The following is a 21405-nucleotide window of genomic DNA, read 5'->3' on the forward strand; positions in this document are numbered from 1 at the left end:
GGGGTTGTGTACTTGGTGTGATGGACCAAGAAACACTCATCAGTTAGCTGCTGTTAAAGGGCTCTGTCTACTGGCAGATTTCAGATCCCTGGTGCATCCTCATCCCTGCTGTTCTCAAGAGTTTTCTTCCTCTTCATGCCCTTGAAGTCACTCTTCTGCAGCCTCCAAGTAACGTCTCTGCTGCATGGCAATTCCGGACACCCTCTGTGGTAACAGCACAGCCACTGCTTCAGCAGCTTGATGGTCTGTTCACTGAAGGATCTGATGGAAGCATGGACCTGAATGTATCTTCTTCCCTCCACAGAATTTATGACATGCAGTGTTATTATAGTTACATGTGGAGTTGATATCCCGAATCTCCAGGTAGATGCCTATGCCCTGGACCTGGCAGAAGATAGCTATGTTGTTATATCACAAAATCCTATCCTGATGCTTACCTCTATGCTGCGGACATAGACTGCAGGCTTGCTAATGTTCACAATATTTTCTGCTGCAACCTGGACCAAACCCAAGACAAAGAATTTCATGGCAGTTGTCATTTTTACATTTATAGGCAAGGCTGTATACTTAGTGGCTTTAGGTTACAGCTCCTGTTGCAGGAGGCAATACAATGTAACACCTTTATTCAAAAAGGGAGGGAGACCAGTTAGCTTAACATCTGTCATTAGGAAAATGTTGGAGTCTATTATAAAGGACATAATAGCAGAGCATTTAGAAATGCATAATCTAATCAAGCAGAGTCACCATGGCTTCATGAAGGGGAATCATGCTTAACAAATTTATTAGAATTCTTTGAGGAGGTAACAAGCAGGATAGGTAAAAGGGGAGCCAGTAGATGCAATATATTTGGATTTCCAAAAGGCGTTTGATAAGGTACTGCACATAAGGCTTATTATCTTAACAAGATAAGAGCCCATGGTGTTGGGGTAGTATATTAGCATGGATAGAGGATTGGCTAACTAATAGAAGACAGAGCGTTGTGATAAGAGGGGCATTTTCAGAATGGCAACCTGGAACTAGTGGAGTGCCACAGGGGTCAGTGCTGGGGTCTCAATTATTTACAATATATATTAATGACTTAGATGAGGAAGTGAATGTACTGTTGCCAAGTTTGCGGATGACACAAAAATAGGAGGTAATGCATTTTGTAAGGTCTAATACAGGTAGGAATTATACAGTAAATGGCAGAACCCTTAAGTGTATCGACGGGCAGAGGGTACAGGTCCACAGGTCACTGAAAGTGGCAACGCAGGTGGATAAGGTAGTCAGGAAGGCATATGGCATGCTTGCCTTCATCGGCAGGGGTATTGAGTATAAAAGCTGGGAAGTCATGCTGCAGCTGTATAGAACCTTGGTTAGGCCACACTAGGAATATTGCGTGCAATTCTGGTCGCCACATTACCAGAAGGATATGGAGGCATTGGAGAGGGTGCAGAGGAGGTTTACCAGGATGCTGCCTGGTCTGGAGGTTATTAGCTATGAGGAGAGGTTGGAGAAACTCGGATTGTTCTCACTAGAGCGACGGAGATTGAGGAGCGACTTGATAGAAGTTTACAAAATTATGAGTGGCATGGACAGAGTAGATAGTCAGAAGCTTTTTGCCAGGGTGGAAGAGTCAATTACTAGGGGACATAGATTTAAAGTGAGAGGAGAAAACTTTAGAGGAGATGTGCGGGGCAAGTTTTTTACGCAGAGGGTAGTGAGTGTCTGGAATTCGCTGCCAGAGGAGGTGGTGGAAGCAAGTACGATAGTGGTCTTTAAGAGGCAGCTTGACAAATACATGAATAGGATGGGAATAGAGGGATACGGACCCCGGAAGTACAAAATGTTTTAGTTGACGGGCAATATGATCGGCGCAGGCTTGGAGGGCCAAAGGTCCTGTTCCTGTGCTGTACTTTTCTTTGTTCTTTGTCCCCAGAGAATTACTAGTCAGTGACAATACCAGTAGGCCACCACCTTCAACCTCTTCAACCCCATCTCCCTCCTGCTGAAATTCGAGCTCTGCATGGCCCTATGTGCTTCCGTCCCTCCTCCTTTAGAGACAATGGGTTAACCAAATACCACTGATGCTAACCTGATTCCTTGCAGAAACTTTTCCTCAATGTACTAGATTGTAAAGGCAGTTCCAAAACAAAAGCAGCCGGTACAGAAATTAAACAAGAAACAATGAACAAAATGCAAGCAAAAGACTTTCCAATGTTTTAACCTACATCACATGAGGATCTCCCATTTATTTCATTGTCAATTATCTTAAATCTGTGTTCTCTGGTAACCGGCCCTTTTAACATTGGAAACAATTCTTCCTTATTTATACCATCAACATCCTAAACGCCTAAATAAAGGCCCTGATCAATTTAGAAGTGGGTGGCTGCACAGATTGATCGCAATTGTCCAACTGCTGCAGTAGAATGATTTGTGCCTGCTGAAGAATATGCACAAGGCCCAAGCCCTCCAGGTGCTCTAGAAACCGCATCAGCGCCACTCCTGCAGACGAATTGATCTGGGGATTCTGCAAGCAGTGCAGAACCCCTATTGGTGAATTGATATGAAGCTCTTCCCCCTTTCAAGGGGAGTGCTACACGCCTAATTTGAGGCTGGCTTGAAGGTTGCATCATACAGCTTTCTCCAAAATCTCAGTGGGATTTCAAGACGTTTCATGCCGTTTTCTCCTTATCCTCACCAGGAAAGTGTGAGCCAGCAAAGAAAATTTATACCAGCATCGAATGTGCTGGCCCACAGAAATTAGAAGAAATAAATACCTACTTACCTGGTTTTGAAAATTATGTTGCCACTTCCGTTCACCGGACCTGCTTGGGGCCTGCATGAAAAGACTCCTCGCCGGCCCCAGCAAAGTGTAGTTCCAGCGTACTCAAGGAGGCCACGCCCCCTTTTTTTTCGACACTTGCTGCCGTAAAGTAAGTTTAAAGGGCCAGGGAAATTGACAGGCCAGGGAGAAGGTAAGTATCTAAGGTAAGTGCATAGGATTTGGGGATTGCAGGTGTCAGGGATGGTCCGGGGGGTGGGGGGGTTTGGGAGTGGAAGGCAGTTTGGGGTCGGCCAAGGCTGGGGGGGTTCTGACGTCAGGGGGAGGTTTGGTGGGGGTTCAAGGTCAGGGGGAGGAGTTGATGAGGGAGGAGTCTGAGGTTGGGGGGAGCCCTAAGCCAAGGGTGGGTCCGAGGTCCAGGGGTGTTGAGGAATTGGGGGGTCTCATGTTCGGGGGTATCTGAGGTCCAGGGGGTCGTGGGGGTGTCAGAGGTCGGGGGGGTGTCCAAGATCGGGGGGGGTGGAGGTCGGTCGGACGTCTGGGGGGATCGTGTGCTGAGGGTCCAAGATCCAGGGGGTTTGTTGAGGGGGGAGGGTCCGAGGTCCGGAGGTGGGGTAGGAGTTCCAGGGGTGTCAGAGGTCAGCGGGGTGGTGCTGTCGGAGGTTGGGGGTGTCAGGGGGGTGGTGGGAGGCGGGTCCCATGGGGATGGGGTTGGTCTGGGTCTTTAAAATAGTTATTCAGAAGTTAGAAGAGGTTTTAATTCTTCTAATCTTTTCTGGGTAACTATTGATATGACATAGGCATTTACTCAGTTTCAAAATGGATCGCGTCATTATTAAAATAGCGGCCAAACAAATTTAATTTGAATGTATTGGCATGTTTGTGTGTTAATATCTCACAGTGCAATTTTACCCCATTTGTGACTGAAACAAGTAATATTATTATTGGCTAACCCTCGCTGGCAAGGATGATTGTCTTCCATGAGTCCAAAGATGGCTGATGAGGCTGATTTGGGATCTGCAGTGTTTATGGCATGTGGGGCATTTGTTGTCATGTGGGATGTCTGGTCATGTATTATCAGTTCAGGTTAATGCATGTTTTGTTCTATATGTGAGTTAAACAAAGAAGGGCACTGTGATGTTATTTAATATTCAGAATTATCATTAATACTATTAACTCATTTTCACTAAAGGTGAATCTCAACAAATCCGCCCTGTTGAAGCCAATCCAGGTGAAGAATCTTGGATTGGTTAGGAAAGTAGGTGAATCAATTTGTTGATTTCTCACTTATTCGTGACACAAAGGTCTGTTCATAATGATCAAATGATGATTGTAAATCTAATATAATGGCAAATCTAACACTTGCTTAGGTATGTTGTACATCTACTGTGATGAATTTTTATTAGATTGGATTTTATTATCTGCATGCTGATAAAGGAAACACTAATGACTAACTTGGTTTGCTATTATGTGGTAAAAGCCATGATTGTTAGTTCAATCAATCAGTTTAATCAAATAAAACTTTACTATCATGCTGACCTTGCATTCTATAGGAATCAAGTAATAAATAATACAGCTACTGTAGCTACTTTAACAAGCTTCCATATTTTAACAACAATATACTGCTATAATAAATTTTGATAATAAATGTTGACAGCATTTTGTCGTAGTTGTTTGTATTAAAATAGTGACATGATTAGGATTTCAGTTTGAGTTAAATTATAAACTGACATCAATATATTTGTACCTGAAAAACTGTGAATAAACTGCCATGACCTGATGGATCGGCACTTTTGTTTTCAAATGCTTCTCTTTTTGCAGGTTCTTATCACTAATTTTTCATGATGTGCTTTGTTTGCTGGTATTTCAGCATCAGCAAAAAACAATGGCACAGCAAATCTAATCTGAAGTAGTTGTTTAGCTGCACTTCCAAACAAGTGTAAGATAAACTTGGAGTGAATCTCTAGAGGCAAGTGCATTTCAAATCACGATGGATTGAACATACTGGTTGCATCCATCAAATGGAAAAACCTAACTGCTAAAGACCTCTTGACAATCAGAAGCAATATAATTTCTGTATCAATCAATTCCCTTTAAATTTTGCAAAAAATATAAAAATTATAAATCCAGATTATTGCATGTTTTTGCACAGCACAAAACAATATTCATAAAAAATACAGAATTATTGAATTTTCCTGTAAAGCAAAACTTTGTGGAGAAGTTTTTCTTCTTGTGTTACATGTAAAGGTAAACTTGTTAACTACAAAGAGAACACAGAGGAAATTTTCCCCATTGTCTTTTCTTCTTGTAGTAGAATGAAATTAATTTTCTTTCTTAAGTTTTCATTAAACTGTACCTCCTGAGCTAAATTCCATTACATTCAGTTCCAACAACAAAAGCATAAACAAACTGTATTTACTACAGCTTGTTAAACAATTCAGATATTTCAACTCACAGAGGCTGTTTTCATCTATTATACAAGAACAGACTACATCCAGAAACTTTGTTAAACACAATACCATATTTACTTAATTTTCTACTTGGTCCAAGAAAATTGTATTATTCCACAATGTGATTTTTGTTGCTGTTGGCTAACATCAACTTATTCATCATTTGATTATTTGCCTTGTACTTAGCCTCTGCTATTTGTTCTTGTTAGCAATGCTTCTCTATTTTATGATGTATATTCTTATTTTTCTACCATTCTCTAACAGTTCCTTCACTTATGTAAATACTGTGTTACTCTTTCCAATCCAGCAACACATTTGACATAATCTCACTGCATTTGCTGGTTCTGGGAAGATATCAAATGGCAACAATATTTCAGCTGTTCAGAATGGATGAAAATTATAACAGTAATACTGTGAGTAGATACTAAAATAGAAATGTTTTACATTCAATAGATGCAAAAATTGAGCATCCTGTAATAATATTTTTCATATGACATACAATAGATATTGCAGGGATCAAAAGCTAGGATCTGGGTATCTTAATAGTCCACATAGTACAGCATCAGGCATTGAACTAGGAGACCCCGGTTTGAATTATGTTCTTGATTATTATTCACACCCAGGGGCTTCCAGTAGATTTCCAGTTTGCTATTTTGGGCAAGTTATCTGGAATGAGAAGGACAGGCTGAAGAAGCATGTTATTCTGTGTTGCTAAAGCAAACCTTCTTGTGTACTTAATGAAGAGCAGTACTGATGGCATCTGTGAAGCTGCTTGAAGGTAGATAGCTGGGGGCAGGCATGGGTTGAAGGAAAGATAATATATATTTTAAAACATTTTCCATGGTTCTGCTTTAGTCTGGTTATACGATGAGTGTTTCTATTTCTATATCTTTTGCTTTAATATTCAATCTTCTATAAAATGCTCTATAATGGAGGTAGTGCAGACAATTTAAGGGAGAGTTGAATGGATATTTAAAAGACAGGGCAAGGGAGGGATATTAGTGTTTGTATCAGCTAAATAGACTGAAGAATCTTTTGCATTTCTATACTTTCCTTGTTCCTATTTTTAAATTAGACACTATAGACTTAAGACATTGAATTCTTACCTTTCCTTTTCCTAGTTGTTTTTGCAGTCTGTTCTGCCACTGGACAGCTTGCATGATTATGGCTTCCCATCTTCTCTCCAGATTCACAATAATAAGTTGCATTGACTGACGATCAGCTTCTGAACAGCTGGCATCTGTGTCATCGACGAGACGTTGGCATAAACGCAGTACAGATATTATGCCACGCCGACGTTGTTTAATTTCAGTACATAGTGACTAAAGACAAATCATTAAAATTAGTGACAATTATAATCTTGTCCAATTTATTCCAATATGCTTACAACAATTTGGCACAATATAAGTGAACAGTATGAAAGTATAACATACCAAGAATCATTTAATAAATCATTGGTCATGTTGGAGGGAAAAACAAATTAATAGATTTGACTAATTTATATTAGAAACATTTTATTGCAGCTGCAAATGAACGGGAGTGTGAGTAATTGCAGAGCCCTATTTGAAAAGCTTCCGCACAATAAATTTGCCCTGTGAAATCATGAACAAATTACCATAACCTTTCTCAGGTCTGAAAGAATGACCAGAACTTACTGTCATTAGCCAATGATTCCATACGAGAGCAAATAATCTGTGAACACTAAGGTAGCTGGGCTTTTTATTTGTTAATTCTAGATTATGCTACATTGCTGTCAACTGTCAAATGGTGACTCATGTCTGTATATGGTGTTTATCTTTCACTTGTGAAATGACTCATTGCAAGAAAATATGACCTGTTTATTTAGCTATGCAGAGGCCAGTGGAAATAATATTAGGCTAAATTTTGTAAGTAAAATAATTTACAGCACAACCATGATTAGATTCCAAAACAAAAGAGTAATACATCATTCAGTTAAGGTTACAGGACTAGAAATAAACTAGTATTGAGGAAGGAAAAACATTCACCAAATTCAATGTATGTGTATTGTTTATGTTAAAAAATAATAGATCACACAATGTTTTATATATTGGGACTAATGCCAGGAAGCTCAATCAGCAGTATGTATTTGGATTATTGGTGCATTATGTAAAGAATTATCTTGGTAACTAACTCTCAATCCACATAAGCCAGCTGCAAAATGAAAGCTCACAGAACGACTGTTGAAACCTTTACAAAATCTCTTGAGTTATCTTCAACAGGAAGACATTTTACAGATATATTTTATTTGTTGATATATTGCATTTTTGTAATATTTCAAATTTCCATAAATCTGTAATAGGTAGAATTCCATTATTTCTACAGGAAGAAAATAGCATATCTTTAATATTTCTGCATTTTAAATAAGATAGATGATAAATTCCCCATTTATTTATCACCAAATATGGCTTTGTAGTGTATTACTCAATTTTTGGCAGAAATGTATTTCCATCTTAGGTTCCTCAAGTTTCCTTAAAGGGGAAATCGTTTTTAATAATAAGTTTAAATAATTTATTCCAAGCACAGTCACACACCATGAGCTGAACCATGTGCTACTGTGCTATGAGGAAATTCAGTATGTAATTTTTTTACTATCTTGAAGCCTACTAACTGCAAAGCTTTCTGGATATGACTACATCTCTGTGAACTGAGTGTTCTCTGCATGTGTCCTCTGATACTTATAAATGGATTTGGAATGCTTATTAAAATAAATGCTTATTATTTTGTGAGAGTCAAGAGGTTCTTTCCACAATGATGTCATCTGACCTAGGTGTGAGAGGGATGAAAATATGTAACAAGATGAAATTTTGTAAGGATTTTCTCCAAAAATCAACTATTGAAATATACTTTCCCAAATGTGTGACATGGCTTTCCCCTTTTCGCTCAACTCCATTGTCATAGCCCGTTTTGAAAACAAACTTTATTTCCTTCCTACTGTAACTTATTAAAACATATAATTACATTCATGACATTATACACTCAATATTTCTCATACCACAGATTTTTTAAATGACGCTTGCATTGTGTGTGACTGTAGTATTTTTAACTCTGCATTACCATCATTTGTATATGGAATCTTATTAAATCAATCCTTCTGTAATACCTAATTTGTCATGGAGTCATCACAGCATAGAAGGAGGACACGTTGCCCATTGAGTCGATGCCGGCTCTCTCTGGGGCAATCCTTTCCGTCCCATTCCATCCATTTATCCCTGTGCCCTGCATATTTATTTCTCTCAAGTCCCCAATTTTCTTTTGAAATTATTGATCACCTCTCCTTCCACCAAACTTGTTGGCAGAGAGTTCCAGCTCAATATCACTAACTGCATAAAAAAGTTCTTCCTCACATCCCTCCCTGTTTCTCTTGCCCAAAAACTCTAAATATGTGTCCCCTCGTCCTTGTACCATCAGCTAATGGGAACAGCTATTATTTGTCTACCTATCTAGACCTGTCTTAATCTTATACACCTCTACCAGATCTTCCCTCAACCTCCTTTGTTCCAGTCTTCCTTCTAACCTTGTAACTAAATTCCTCATCCCTGGAACCATTCTGGTAAATCTCCTCTGCATCCTCTCAAGGACCTTCACATCTTTCCCAAAGTGTGGTGACCAGAACTGGATGCAATACTCTGTTTGATGCTGAACCAGAATTTTATAAAGGTTCAGCATAACTTCCTGCTTTTGTACTCAATGCCTCTATTTATGAAGCTCAAGATCCCATATGCATTGCTAACCACTCTCTCAATATGTCCTGCCACCTTCAAAGATGTATGTACATGAACACCCAGGTCCCTCTGTCCCTGCATACTCTTTAGCATTGTACCACTAAGTTTATATTGCCCCTCCCTGTCCCTCTGTCAAAATGTATCACCTCACTCTTCTTTGTAATAAATTCCATCTGCCACTTGCTTGCCCACTATCTATGTCCTATTACAGTTAATTGGCATCATCCCTACTGCTTGCCAGAACTCCCAAGTTTGGTATCATTGGCAAATTTTAAAATTTTATTCTACATTCCGATATCCAAGTTATTTATTTATATATAAAAACACAGCAGTCCTAACGCTGACTGTTGGGAAACACCACTGTCTATCATCCTCCAGTCTGAAATCAACCATTTACCACTATGCTCTGTTTTCTGCCCATAAGCCATTGTTTCATACAAGCTGACACAGACCCTCCTATTCCATGAGCCTGAATTTTGTCAACCAGCCTTTAATGTGGAATTTTGTCAAGCACACTATTAAAATCCACATGCACAGCATCTACTGCATTCCCGTTAATTTTTTTCCCTGATTATTGTTTCTAAAACCTTACCCACCAGTGATGTTAAACTGATTGTCTTGGTTACGAGGAATATCCTTAGATTATTTCTTGAAAAAGGATGTCACATTTGCCACTCTCCAATTTGGCATCTCCTCTGTATCTAGGGAAGATTGGAAGATTATGGCAGGCCCTTGCGCTATCTCCACTCCCACTTGCTTTAGCAACCTGAGGTGCAAGACATCAGACGATGTAACTTATCCTCTGTAAACATAGCTGGACTTTCCAGTGTCTCCTGCCTCTTAATTTTTACCCCATCCGTTACCTCGGCCATCTGTACTGCTATCGATATTTTGTCGGCTGAATTTGCTGATGCCAGAACTCTACAGGGAGCACTTCCCATACAGGTGCAGTTACAGTGCTATGATATTATAGTCAGTGGTGACCTAAGCAGCTACCTGCAACAAAGATGATCACAGAGTCTATGGGTCAAATTCTAGAACTAGCCCTCCAATACTCTCCTTCTGCTCATATATGTGGCATACATAAACATTCATATTTGTTTCCCTGTGGGGAAAGAGGCAGGGCAAGGAGGAGGGGTGTTGAGGAATGGGGTCCCGACTATTTCTGAAGGTGACTTCCTGAACATATTATTCCAGGGTCTGACTGCAGCAACCCACTTGCACTTTAAAGCTCCCAGTTTGAATCCGCTTGAATTCTGAGAGTTGTGTATTCACTAGAGGAGAGCGACATGTCCAACCCCTGGATCCACAACAGTATCCACACTGACTGAAACAACACAGGAAGCTCAGTATTCAGCAATGGGGGGTCATGCAGCCTTGATGCTGGTTTGGGAAAGTTTTGAACACATTGCCTGTGGGCAGGAGGCTAGGAGACAAACAGTGTCTATGAAGCTTTGAATAAATGAGCAGCCCTGTAGTAAGTGAAGGTGTAGCCTTTCCCACTGTCTTTCAGGGGTCACGTGATTGCCCTTGGAGGCTCCGACCAATGAGCCCTAAGCATGGGTAAGCTAGGAGGTGGGGATTTCCTGTCAAGGACCTGGTTCAAGCAAATAACATCTGAAAAGCTCTCTGTAATAAAGTTGACTATTTCTTGTTGAAACCTGTCCAGTACGTCAAGTCATTACATTTGGTGATGAGGATGAGATAGCTCCAATGCTGCACCTCGCCTTGTTAATGTGAATACATTGAATCTTAAGAGAAAAGGAAAGCATACTCACCAGTCATGCCACTCTTTGGCAGAATCACAGATTCACAGGGTGCAGAAGAGGCCATTCGGCCCATCGAGTCTGCACCTGACCTAGCTACCTAATCCCATTTACCAGCACTTGGCGCATAGCCTTGAATGTTATGATGTGCCACATGCTCATCTGGGTACTTTTTAAAGGATGTGAGGCAATCCGCCTCCACCACCCTCGCAGGCAGTGCATTCCAGACCATCACCACCCTCTGGGTAAAAACGTTTTTCTTCACATCCTCCCTAAACCTCCTGCCCCTCACCTTGAACTTATGTCCCCTTGTGACTGACCCTTCAACTATGGGGAACAGCTGCTCCCTATTCACCCTGTCCATACCCCTCATAATCTTGTACACCTCGATCAGGTTGCCCCTCAGTCTTCTCTGCTCCAACGAAAACAACCCAAGTCTATCCAACCTCTCTTCATAACTTAAATGTTTCATCCCAGGCAACATCCTGGTGAATCTCCTCTGCACCCCCTCCAGCGCAATCACATCCTTCCTATAATGTGGCGACCAGAACTGCACACAGTACTTCTGCTGTGGCCTCACCAAGGTTCTATACAACTCCAACATGATCTCCCTACTTTTGTAATCTATGCCTCGATTGATAAAGGCAAGTGTCCCATATGCCTTTTTCACCACCCCACTAATATGCCCCTACACCTTCAGAGATCTATGGACACACATGCCAAGGTCCCTTTGTTCCTCAGAACTTCCTAGTGTCATGCCGTTTATTGAATACTTCCTTGTCAAATTACTCCTTCCAAAGTGTATCACCCCACATTTTTCAGGGTTAAATTCCATCTGCCACTTATTTGCCCATTTGACCATCTCATTTATATCTTCCTGTAGCCCAAGACACTCAACCTCACTGTTGACTACCCGGCCAATCTTTGTGTCATCCGCAAACTTGCTAATCCTACCCCCCACATAGTCATCTATGTCATTTATATAAATGGCAAATAATAGGGGACCCAGCACAGATCCCTGTGGTACGCCACTGGACACTGGCTTCCAGTCACTAAAACATCCTTCTGTCATAACCCTCTGTCTCCTACAACTAAGCCAATTTTGAATCCACCTTATCAAGTTATCCTGTATCCCATGTGCATTTGCCTTCTTTATAAGTCTCCCATGTGGGGCCTTGTCAAAGGCTTTGCTGAAATCCATATAAACGACATCAACTACACTACCCTCATCTACACACCTGGTCACCCCCTCAAAAAATTCAATCCAATTTGTTAGGCATAACCTCCCTCCGACAAAGCGATGCTGACTATCCCTGATCAAACTTTGCCTCTCCAAGTGGAGATTGATTCTCTCATTCAGAATTTTCTCCAATAGTTTCCCTACCACTGATGTGAGACTCACTGGTCTGTACTTCCCTGGCTTATCTCTATAACCCTTCTTAAATAGCAGAATCACATTAGCTGTTATCCAGTCCTCTGGCACCTCCCCCGTGACCAGAGAGGAATTAAAAATTTGGGTCAGAGCCCCTGTGATCTCCTCCCTTTTCTCCCTCAGCAGTCTGGGATACAAATCATCCGGACCTGGAGATTTGTCCACTTTTAAGCCTGCCAACACCCCCAATACCTTGTAATTCCCTATATCAATTTGCTTAAGAACCTCGCAGTCTCTTTCCCCGAGTTCGATACCGTCATCCTCATTCTCTTGGGTGAAGACGGATGTGAAGTATTCGTTCAACACTCTACCGATATCCTCTGGCTCCACCCATCGATTGCCCCCCTCGGTCCCTTATGGGCCCTACTCTTTCCCTGGTTATCCTCTTCCCATTGATATACTTATAGAATACCTTGGGATTTTCCCTACTTTTACCAGCCAGAGCTTTCTCATATCCCCTCTTTGCTCTCCTAATTGCTTTCTTAAGCTCCAGCCTGCACTTTCTCTACTCCACTAATGCCTCCGCTGATTTGCTTCCCTTGTACCTGTTGAAAGCCTCTCTTTTCCTTCTCATTGTATCCTGAATATCTCTGGTCATCCATGGCTCTCTGGGCTTGTTACTCCTTCCTATCCCCTTAGAGGGAACATGTTGAGCCTGTACCCTCCCCATTTCCTTTTTGAACGCCCCCCACAGCTCCCCTGTGGATTTCCCCACAAGTAACTGTTCCCAGTCTACCTTAGCCAGATCCTGCCTTATTTTACTAAAATCCACTCTCCCCCAATCCAAAACATTTTTTTTGCACTTGTCTAGTTTTTGTCCATAACAAACTTAAATTGTACCATGTTGTGTTCGCTGTCACTAAAATGCTCCCCCACCACCACCTCAGTCACCTGTCCGGCTTCATTCCCCAGAATTAGGTCTAGCACTGCGCAGCCCCTTGTTGGACCCTCTACATATTGACCTAAAATGTTCTCCTGTACACATTTCAAGAAATCCACTCCATCCAAGCCCTTAACACTATGTCTATCCCAATTAATGTTGGGAAAGTTGAAATCACCTAATATAATTACCCTATTGTTATTGTTTTTACATACCTCCGCAAATTGTGCACATACTTGCTCCTCAATTTCCCACTGCCTATCTGGGGGTCTATAATAAACACCTAATCGATCCTTATGATATGCCTATGGAAGACTGGAGCCAGTATGTTTTTATTTCATAGTGAATGAAATTACCACAGAGGAGGAGCAGAGAGCCATCCTTTTGAATGTATGTGGTAGCAAGACATATAATCTCATCCGAGCCTGCCCAATTCTTAGTCCTTTAATGACCTACTCCTGCTCCTATTGTCTATGTTTCTATGAATTGGTGGACTTTATGAAAACGCATTATCAGTCAAAGACATCCGTAACAATGCAAAGGTTTAAGTTTAATTCCAGAGTAAGGGCCCCGGGAGAGTCCATTGCAACCTATATAGTGAAGTTAAGGCAGTTGACAGAGCACTGCAACTTCAGAGGCACAATCAATGACATGCTGGGGAACTGATTAGTTTCAGCACCGTTTACTCGCAGAGGTCGACATCAATTTGAAGTGTGCCATGGAAATAGCACTAGCCATAGAGAGTGCTGTGAGAGACTCACAGGCTTAACAACACGCACAACATGGCACTGTTCCTAATCTGGGGTGGGAACCTACCGCCGGGCGTGGTGCAAAAACCAGAGACACAGCAGTGAAGCGAGAGACAATGTCCGCTATTAGAAAAGCATTAAGACCTAGTAGAAACATTTCAGCAGCGACTGTTATAGATGTGGGGGCAGCCATGTACCAGATACCTACAGACTCAAGAGACAGGATGCCATTACTGCCATAAGAAAGGTCACATAATAAAGCAATGCAGGGCAAAATCGAAACAGCCCATAGAGCAGCAAACCAATATGATTGAACTGAATAATACAACAGAACCTGAAGCTGCTGATACCGACGTTTATTCAGTGTACAATGTCACAGCTTTAAAAACTGAACCTATTACTATCACAATGCAAGTTAATGGGAAGCCGCAAATAATATAGGTGGATACGGGAGCCTCAACCACAGTGGTGGGAAAGCACACACTTAAATACCTAAATGAAGGTACCCAGCCACTGAATCTGGAGCAGATAACTGCTCAATTGAAGACATACACTGGAGAATCTATACAGGTAAAGGAAATCACCACAGTACCTCTGTCTTATAGGCAACAGACAGTTCAGCTTCCAGTGATCATAGTGACAGGTGAAGGACCTAGCCTCCTGGGTTGAGACTGGTTACAAAAAAAATTAAGCTTCACTGGTCTGAAATATTTCACTTGAGAACAGGATGAGTTCCTGAATCGCTAAGGAATTACAACAGTGTATTTCATGATGAATTAGGGAAGTGGAAAGGCTTGCAAGCAAAAATATAGGTGGATTCTCAGGCGACACCCTGTTTCTTTAAGGTCAGACCTATGCCGTATGCCTTAAAGGAGAAGGTGGATGCAGAAATGTGCCGGTTAGAAAAGTTAGGCCTCATCCAACTGCTCCAATTTTCAGAATGGGCGGCGCCCATAGTCCCAGTGGTTAAACCTGACCAAACTATACACATTTGTGGGGACTATAAATTGACCGTAAACTAGGCAGCCAAACTAGGTGAATATCCTATCTCGAGGATAGATGACTTATGTGCATAGCTAGCTGGAGGCAAATCCTATATAAAACTGGACATGAGCCAAGCTTACCAACAATTAGAGCTAGATAGCACCTCTAGAGGATACGTAACCATCAACACACACAAGGGTTTTTGTCAATTTATTTGCCTACCCTTTGGAGCATTGTCTGCATGTGCAGTCTTCCAAAGGACAATGGAGAGTCAATGCCTGCCAACCTGACATAGTTTCGCGCAAGCACTTTCATCTTTGATATGCCTGGATGCGCACTGTGAACCTCTATCAAGAGTGGTTCTCCTCCTTGCGAAGGGACAACAACTCTTGATCCCTGATTCAAGCATGTTGCATCTGAAAAGCCCTCTGTAATAAAGTTAACTGTTGTTGAAACCTGTCCGGTGCATCATCATTACAAGCCCCTTACTCACTGGCTCTGGACTCACTGTCCCTGCAAATCCCTTTCCTTAGGCTGGGTCTATTACAGAGTGTTACAGAGGAATGAGTGAGGGGCAGATTCTTGTGTTTGGGAGTAAGGGCGGCAGCAATGGCACTTCTACCTTGATATGTGTATGTCTGTGTGTGTGTGTGTGTGTGTGTGGGAGAAACCTGCTGATAAATGTCCATGTGCAGCCTCATTTTAATATCTATAACCATAAACTCACCAGCAACATTTGAGCTTCGCACCGTGTTCAGGACTTAAGAGCACTTGTATGTGATATCATTACCATGCAATCGCCTGCACAAAATGACGAGAATGCACACATACATGGATGGGTTTTCAAACTGGTACTGGCAAAGTGGGAGCTTCGGCTTATGGCACAGATGGATGGTGTTATCCTCAACTTTACGCATGAGCAATGAAGGCTTTCAATCAGCATAAGGCGTTACAGTGTTCTAATTAAAGGAACCACGAGGTGTCAGCTGTGGCTCAGTTCATAGCACCCTCGCCTTTGAATCAGAGGGTTGTGGGTTCATGTCCCACTCCCGGAAACCAAGAACTGTGATTGTATTCGAAAGAGTTGCAATCTGTGACTGTTGATAACTCGAAAGAGTTTAAAGGAACCACACTTTGGGTTACAGCAGCTCACCAGCAATAGGATTTTTGAGGCTGCAACTACCACAGGAACGAAGAGGACAACTGGGAAGGGTGACGCCCCCACAACACCCCCCTCCCGGCAGGTACTTTCTGTGCCCAGCTGAACAGCCAACACTCACACTTGCCCCACAGCCTATTGCCCTCTCACAGCCATGCCTCACAGTCACCCTCTACAAATGTTGTCCTCCCTCCTCTCCCCACAAGCCATTACAAACAATCACACCTCTTTGCTTTCTCTCTTTGCAGAAGACAGCACAGAACGGAGAGAAGCAGAGACCCTGGGGAGCAGGGGAGTGGGGGTATATGGCGCTCCAGTAAGATGCATCTTTATTGGCCACTGGCAATGCGTGCCCACCTGGTCCACTGGGAAGAAAGTCTTGTTCTAAGAGTCTGCAAATATCAGCAGAGATCTACCGTGAAAGCTTGAGCCTCCTGATGCACTGTTGAGAGAGCTGATCCTCTGCCTGTAGACCCTGTGCTGGGGTCCTCGCCTTCCTCCAGCTGATCTCTGTGTACATCCCATCTGCTTTGTGATGTGTTTCCTTTTCATATAAAGGTCCCCAAGTTGAAAGATTTAAAGCTGCCATTTTTAGACTAAAACTCTGTACCAATTAAAGTTTGAACGATCCTGTCCTTTGCTCTTGCTCTCCAAACCGCACCCTCAAACCCGCCATGGGTATTATCTATGACGGGAAGAATCATCAGTGGAACTGGCCCTCAAAACAATTTGTGTTTTTTTTACCATATCTGTTCCCTAAAGTATAGTATCATGTCTCAATCAAAAAGAAAGTTATATATGTGTTCTTACCTCCTTCAAAACATGAGCAACTAAATGCTGTTCCTTCCGACACTGCCTGAGTTACTTAAAAATGGGATCAAATCACTGGGCACGAATATGCACTAAAAATAGCTGTTGTCTGGAATACATTGATTCATAACCCAAAAAGGCAGAGGCACCACCACTGCAGCCTTAAAGTACCATTGCCTACCCCGAGATATACATTATTTTGGAGTGGAAAGTTGAGGGCAGCACCATAAAAATAAAACCTTTTTTTTTGGTTAATCACCTATTTAATACAAAACAAAATGCCATCCAAACTAATCATGATCAGAATTTAATATTCTTGAAAGGTAAACTGCATTAGCTTTGTTCCAAATACACGGAATAAAAATAAAAAGAACTCAATGAATGCAAAACTTGTAGTGAGAAGCAGGCGTTTTAGAAATGGCATTATACTTTTGTTTTGAATGACCCTGTGTGTTAACCTAGAATGTGGTTGATGCCCTTTTACATACATAAAACGTGCACCAAAGCATCCAATGGGGTGTGGGGATGTGGGGGGGTGGGGGGCAATATTCACAGTTCCTGTTCCCCCTGAGCCATAGTGGCAGATGCAGAAAAATAGGCATTCAGGAACTGTGCCTGAAACAAGGGTCAGATGTGATGCCTTTGCAAATGAGGAGCCTAATGCCAGTCAGAAGCCTCCTTTGAAAAATTTCTCTCTCCTGAATGGGGTCAGCACCAGACTGGTTGCATTCAGGAAAATGTGATATACATGCAGGGTCACTAGAGACTACTAACAAGAAAGTAAATTTGTTTTAAAAAATAATCCCTGCTCCTGGCTGCACTGCATTAATGAAAACTGTTACAAGCTCCTGATTGCCCCTTTCCATCCTGTTAATTGACCCATCTTTCCCGACTGCTTGTTCCTCTCTCCTGATTACCCCTCCCTTTCTAATTGCTTCCCTTCTCCCTCCCAGGACCTACCTGAAAGCCATTGCTGGCAATACAGCAGCATGATATCCAAGGGTGATTCTCAGATGACCTGCCTGGAGCCACCCAGTACACATCCACATCTTGCTGACTTAATTTAAATGAGGCTGGCATGGACCAATTTCTGGCCTATAACAATAATAGCTGGCATTTACATATCACATTTAGTGCTGTAAAATGTCCCAGGACCCTCTGAGGAGTGATATCAAACAAAATTTAACACCAAAACATATTAGGGCAGTTGAGCAAAAGCTTGGTCGAGCAGATAGGTTTTAAACGGCATCTTAAAGGAGAAAGAGAGGTACAGATTATGGAGGTGGAGAGGTTTAAGGGTGAATTCCAAAACTTAAGCCAAGGCAGCTGACAAAATTTGGGGATGTGCAAGAGACCAGATCTGGAGGGCTGCAGAAAGCTCAGAGGGTTGTAGGCGGAGGAAGTTACAGAGATTGGTAGGGGTGAGGCCAAAGAGGGATTTGAAAACAGGGATGAGAAATATATAATTTCTAATCTACAGTTTTCTGTGATGACAGACTCAATATTCCAAACACTACTTTCAAATTGGCTGTTTTCTTGCACCCAGCAAAATTCTAGTATTTTACTCTGACAGTGGAGAATAATCATTCTCCCAGAAACAACAGGGCAAATTCAAATATAGATATACATACACCTTAACTTAACTCAGTGAGAGCACTCCTACTTTTGAATTGAAAGTTTGTAAATTCAAGCCTAACTCCAGGAATCATCTGTATAACCCACAGTGACACTTCACCCTGTGAGGGAATGTTGATTTGTTGAAGGGGCTGTCTTTTTGATGGGAGATTAAATCAAGGTTTCATCCACTTGCTTAGGTGGGCATGAAAGACCCTACAGCACTGTTTGAAGCAGAACAGGCATTGTGCCCTGACAAATATTTACCCGAAAACAACACCAACAAACCGATTAACTGATCATTATCTTATTGCTGTTTGTGGGACCTATTGTGCACACATTGGCTGCCACGTCTATCAACGTGACAACAGTAACTGCATATTAAACTGTACTTCATTGGCTGTGAGCATCTAAGTATAAGAATGATACTACATCAGTGCAAGTTCTTTATTTCTTTTACCTCAAAAAAAGTCATTAAAAGAGTACACTTCAGAAATTCTGTAAATTATTTAACTTTAACAATCCAAAACAAAATGTAAACACGGATAGTCCTGCTTCCATCCATAATGACAATAAAAGGTATTGACTCCATTATTGCAGATTATGGTAGAAAGTTAGGAGGGAATGTAAGCTGTGAGGAGCACACAAAGAGGCTATAAGGAGATATAGACAGGTTAGGCAGAATCTAATGGTGGCAGTGGTGGTCCTGACAGTGGGCTGGAAAGCCAGGAGCAATGCCACTGTGCTAATTTCTCAGACCCCCAACACAATTCAATGGCCATTAAGCAATGAACTACCTGGTGTCAGGGCTTCAATCCTTTTAAGGGTGAAGATTCTGCCTGCAAAAGCTGCTAACCAATCGATGGGCCAGCAACTCTTCAGCCATAGCAGTACCAACGGAAGCGGTGGCCGCTGCTGGTACTGCAGCCTCCTGGACCAGCTCCAGGAGGAGGCCCCTGGAACTCAGCTAAGTGGCAGGCCCCAGGTGAGGAGGAGGAGGACTGGGGAGTCATGCTGAGGGTCTTTCTGAAGAGGTGGTCATTGTTGCCAGAGGGGACCCTCTGTGGACTACAGGGTGCCTGATTAGGAGAGCCCCTGAGCCCTCAAGGAGGCCACCAGCTTACACTAAGCAGCCTCCCCATGTGACATAGTGCCCTCCAGCCACTGGTAGAATACCAGCGGCTGTGGGATGAGGCCCTTAAGTGGCCATTAATTGGTCACTTAAGGGCCTCAATTGGCCTTTTGAGTGAGAAGGCCATCCTCAACCTTTTCCACCCCTGACTGAATCACAGGGAGTCAGGAAGGTGACGAACACTACCCACCAGCCCAACCCCCACCCCCAGTCTTGCCTCATAATTTTACGCACCCCCCCGTCCCCACCTCCCAGCCTGTTCCGGAGGGCCAGATTAAATTCCAGCCTTTAAATGAGTATGCAACAAGGTGGAAAATGGTACGCAATGTTATTATTTTAGCTGTGTGGGCTCTCAGCCGAGGCTCCTTATGTACTGCTTGGCTGAGCACTCAGTCAGCTATTAGAATACAAGAACCCCTACTCCCCAGAGGAAACATTGTTTGATTGACAGCTCAGGCTCTCTTACCTCTGCAGTCAATTTCACAATGTTTGTTTACACAACTTAAATGGTTTCAATGGTTTGTGGTTTTTGAAACTTCAAAGGGCCTGGATGATTAATACTTTTACTAGCTTGCAGTTCAGACTTTTTCAAACACAGGAGAAAGTTATCAATGGATTACTTTTCCTCAAAGCTTTTTTTCACACATTCCACTATACACTTAAGGGTTCTTTGGTTTAAGAAAGTGTACATTGGGTCAATGGGCATAGAAGTGCCAAAGCTTGGCACAGGGGGCATGAGGAGCCATGAGGGTGGGTACAGGGGCATAGGGGGCATACGGAAATGGGTGGAGAGGCAAAACTTGGCTTGGGGGCATGATAGAGAACTTTTGAACATACTTTTTAAAAGATCCCCTCATGGAGACTAGGGCTCATTATTCCTGTGAGGGGTCATGAATCATGATTCTTTAAAAACCTGGCCCAACACCATGAAAATTGCAGAAGAGTAGAAGATACCTATCTCTGCAATGGAACTGGTCAGGTTTGGAGTTCCGAATCCAGGCTTTTGACAGGAACCAGACTGCACCCTTTAAAGGCACTCCCAAAAATCAGACAGCTTGGGAATGGGGTTGGGAATCCCAGAATCGGGGCCCGCCTGCCATTTTTAAAGGGCTCCTAAGTCAACCTGACTCAGTGAAAATTCAGGCCATACTCTCTAAAGTTTAGAAGAATGAAAGGTGATCTCACTGAAATGTACAAGATTCTGAAGGCTTGACAGGGAAGGCACTGAGAGGTTGCTTCCCCTGGCTGGAGAATTTAGAACATGGGAGCACAGTCTCAGGATAAATGGTCAATTATTTAGGGCCGAACAAAAATTTCTTCTCTCAGAGGATTATGAGTCTTTGGAATTGTCCACCCAGAGTGTTGTAGGTACTCCATCACTGGGTGTATTTAAGTCTGAGATAGGCAGATTTTTGATCCCTCGGGAAATCGAAGGTGAAGGGGAACAGCCGGGAGTTGAGGCAGAAGATCAACCATGATTGTATTGAATGGTACAGCAGGTTTGAGGTCCTGTTCCTATTTCTTGTGTTTTTATGTTCTTAGAAACAGATTTGCAGTTCACATTGTAATTTTTAACTAATGGTGGGAGGCCTGTGGGATTGGATGGCAATTCTGCACTGGAGTGTAGGTCAGAGGCCAAGTGAAATTTAACTGTTGAGCCTCATCCAAGTGCCACTGATCAGCTTCTCGGCTCTATTCAGTAGAAAACAATAGCAGGCGGGCAGGGAAGAACAAAAATTGGGTAGCCTAGGATCTGCCAACCAGCCTCTACAGCAGCACATTGATATCAAGATATGTTTGGGAGGGGAAGATCGCGAAGCGGGTGGTGTGTTGTTATGAGGGGCATCCAAGGGGAGCCCCGTTAATTACCAAAACATCGGTGTCCAAATCAAAGATTGATGGCAACAGAGTGGGAAATGGAG

The 21405-nt window shown here is 42.5% G+C and overlaps 1 protein-coding gene across 5 annotated transcripts in view; it reads right to left on the reverse strand.

Annotated features, from left to right (window-relative positions):
• The window catches only part of akap6 (A kinase (PRKA) anchor protein 6), a 467239-nt gene that overhangs the window by 36899 nt on the left and 408935 nt on the right, over positions 1–21405 (reverse strand). For all 5 annotated transcript variants that reach the window (XM_078562838.1, XM_078562835.1, XM_078562834.1 and 2 more), the window contains exon 11: positions 6321–6536. In XM_078562838.1, coding sequence (XP_078418964.1) covers positions 6321–6536 — 216 coding nt within the window. The remainder of the gene's footprint in view (positions 1–6320; positions 6537–21405) is intronic.

The sequence above is a fragment of the Cetorhinus maximus genome, chromosome 18, assembly GCF_964194155.1.
Source record: "Cetorhinus maximus chromosome 18, sCetMax3.hap1.1, whole genome shotgun sequence".
NCBI classification, from domain to species: domain Eukaryota; kingdom Metazoa; phylum Chordata; class Chondrichthyes; order Lamniformes; family Cetorhinidae; genus Cetorhinus; species Cetorhinus maximus.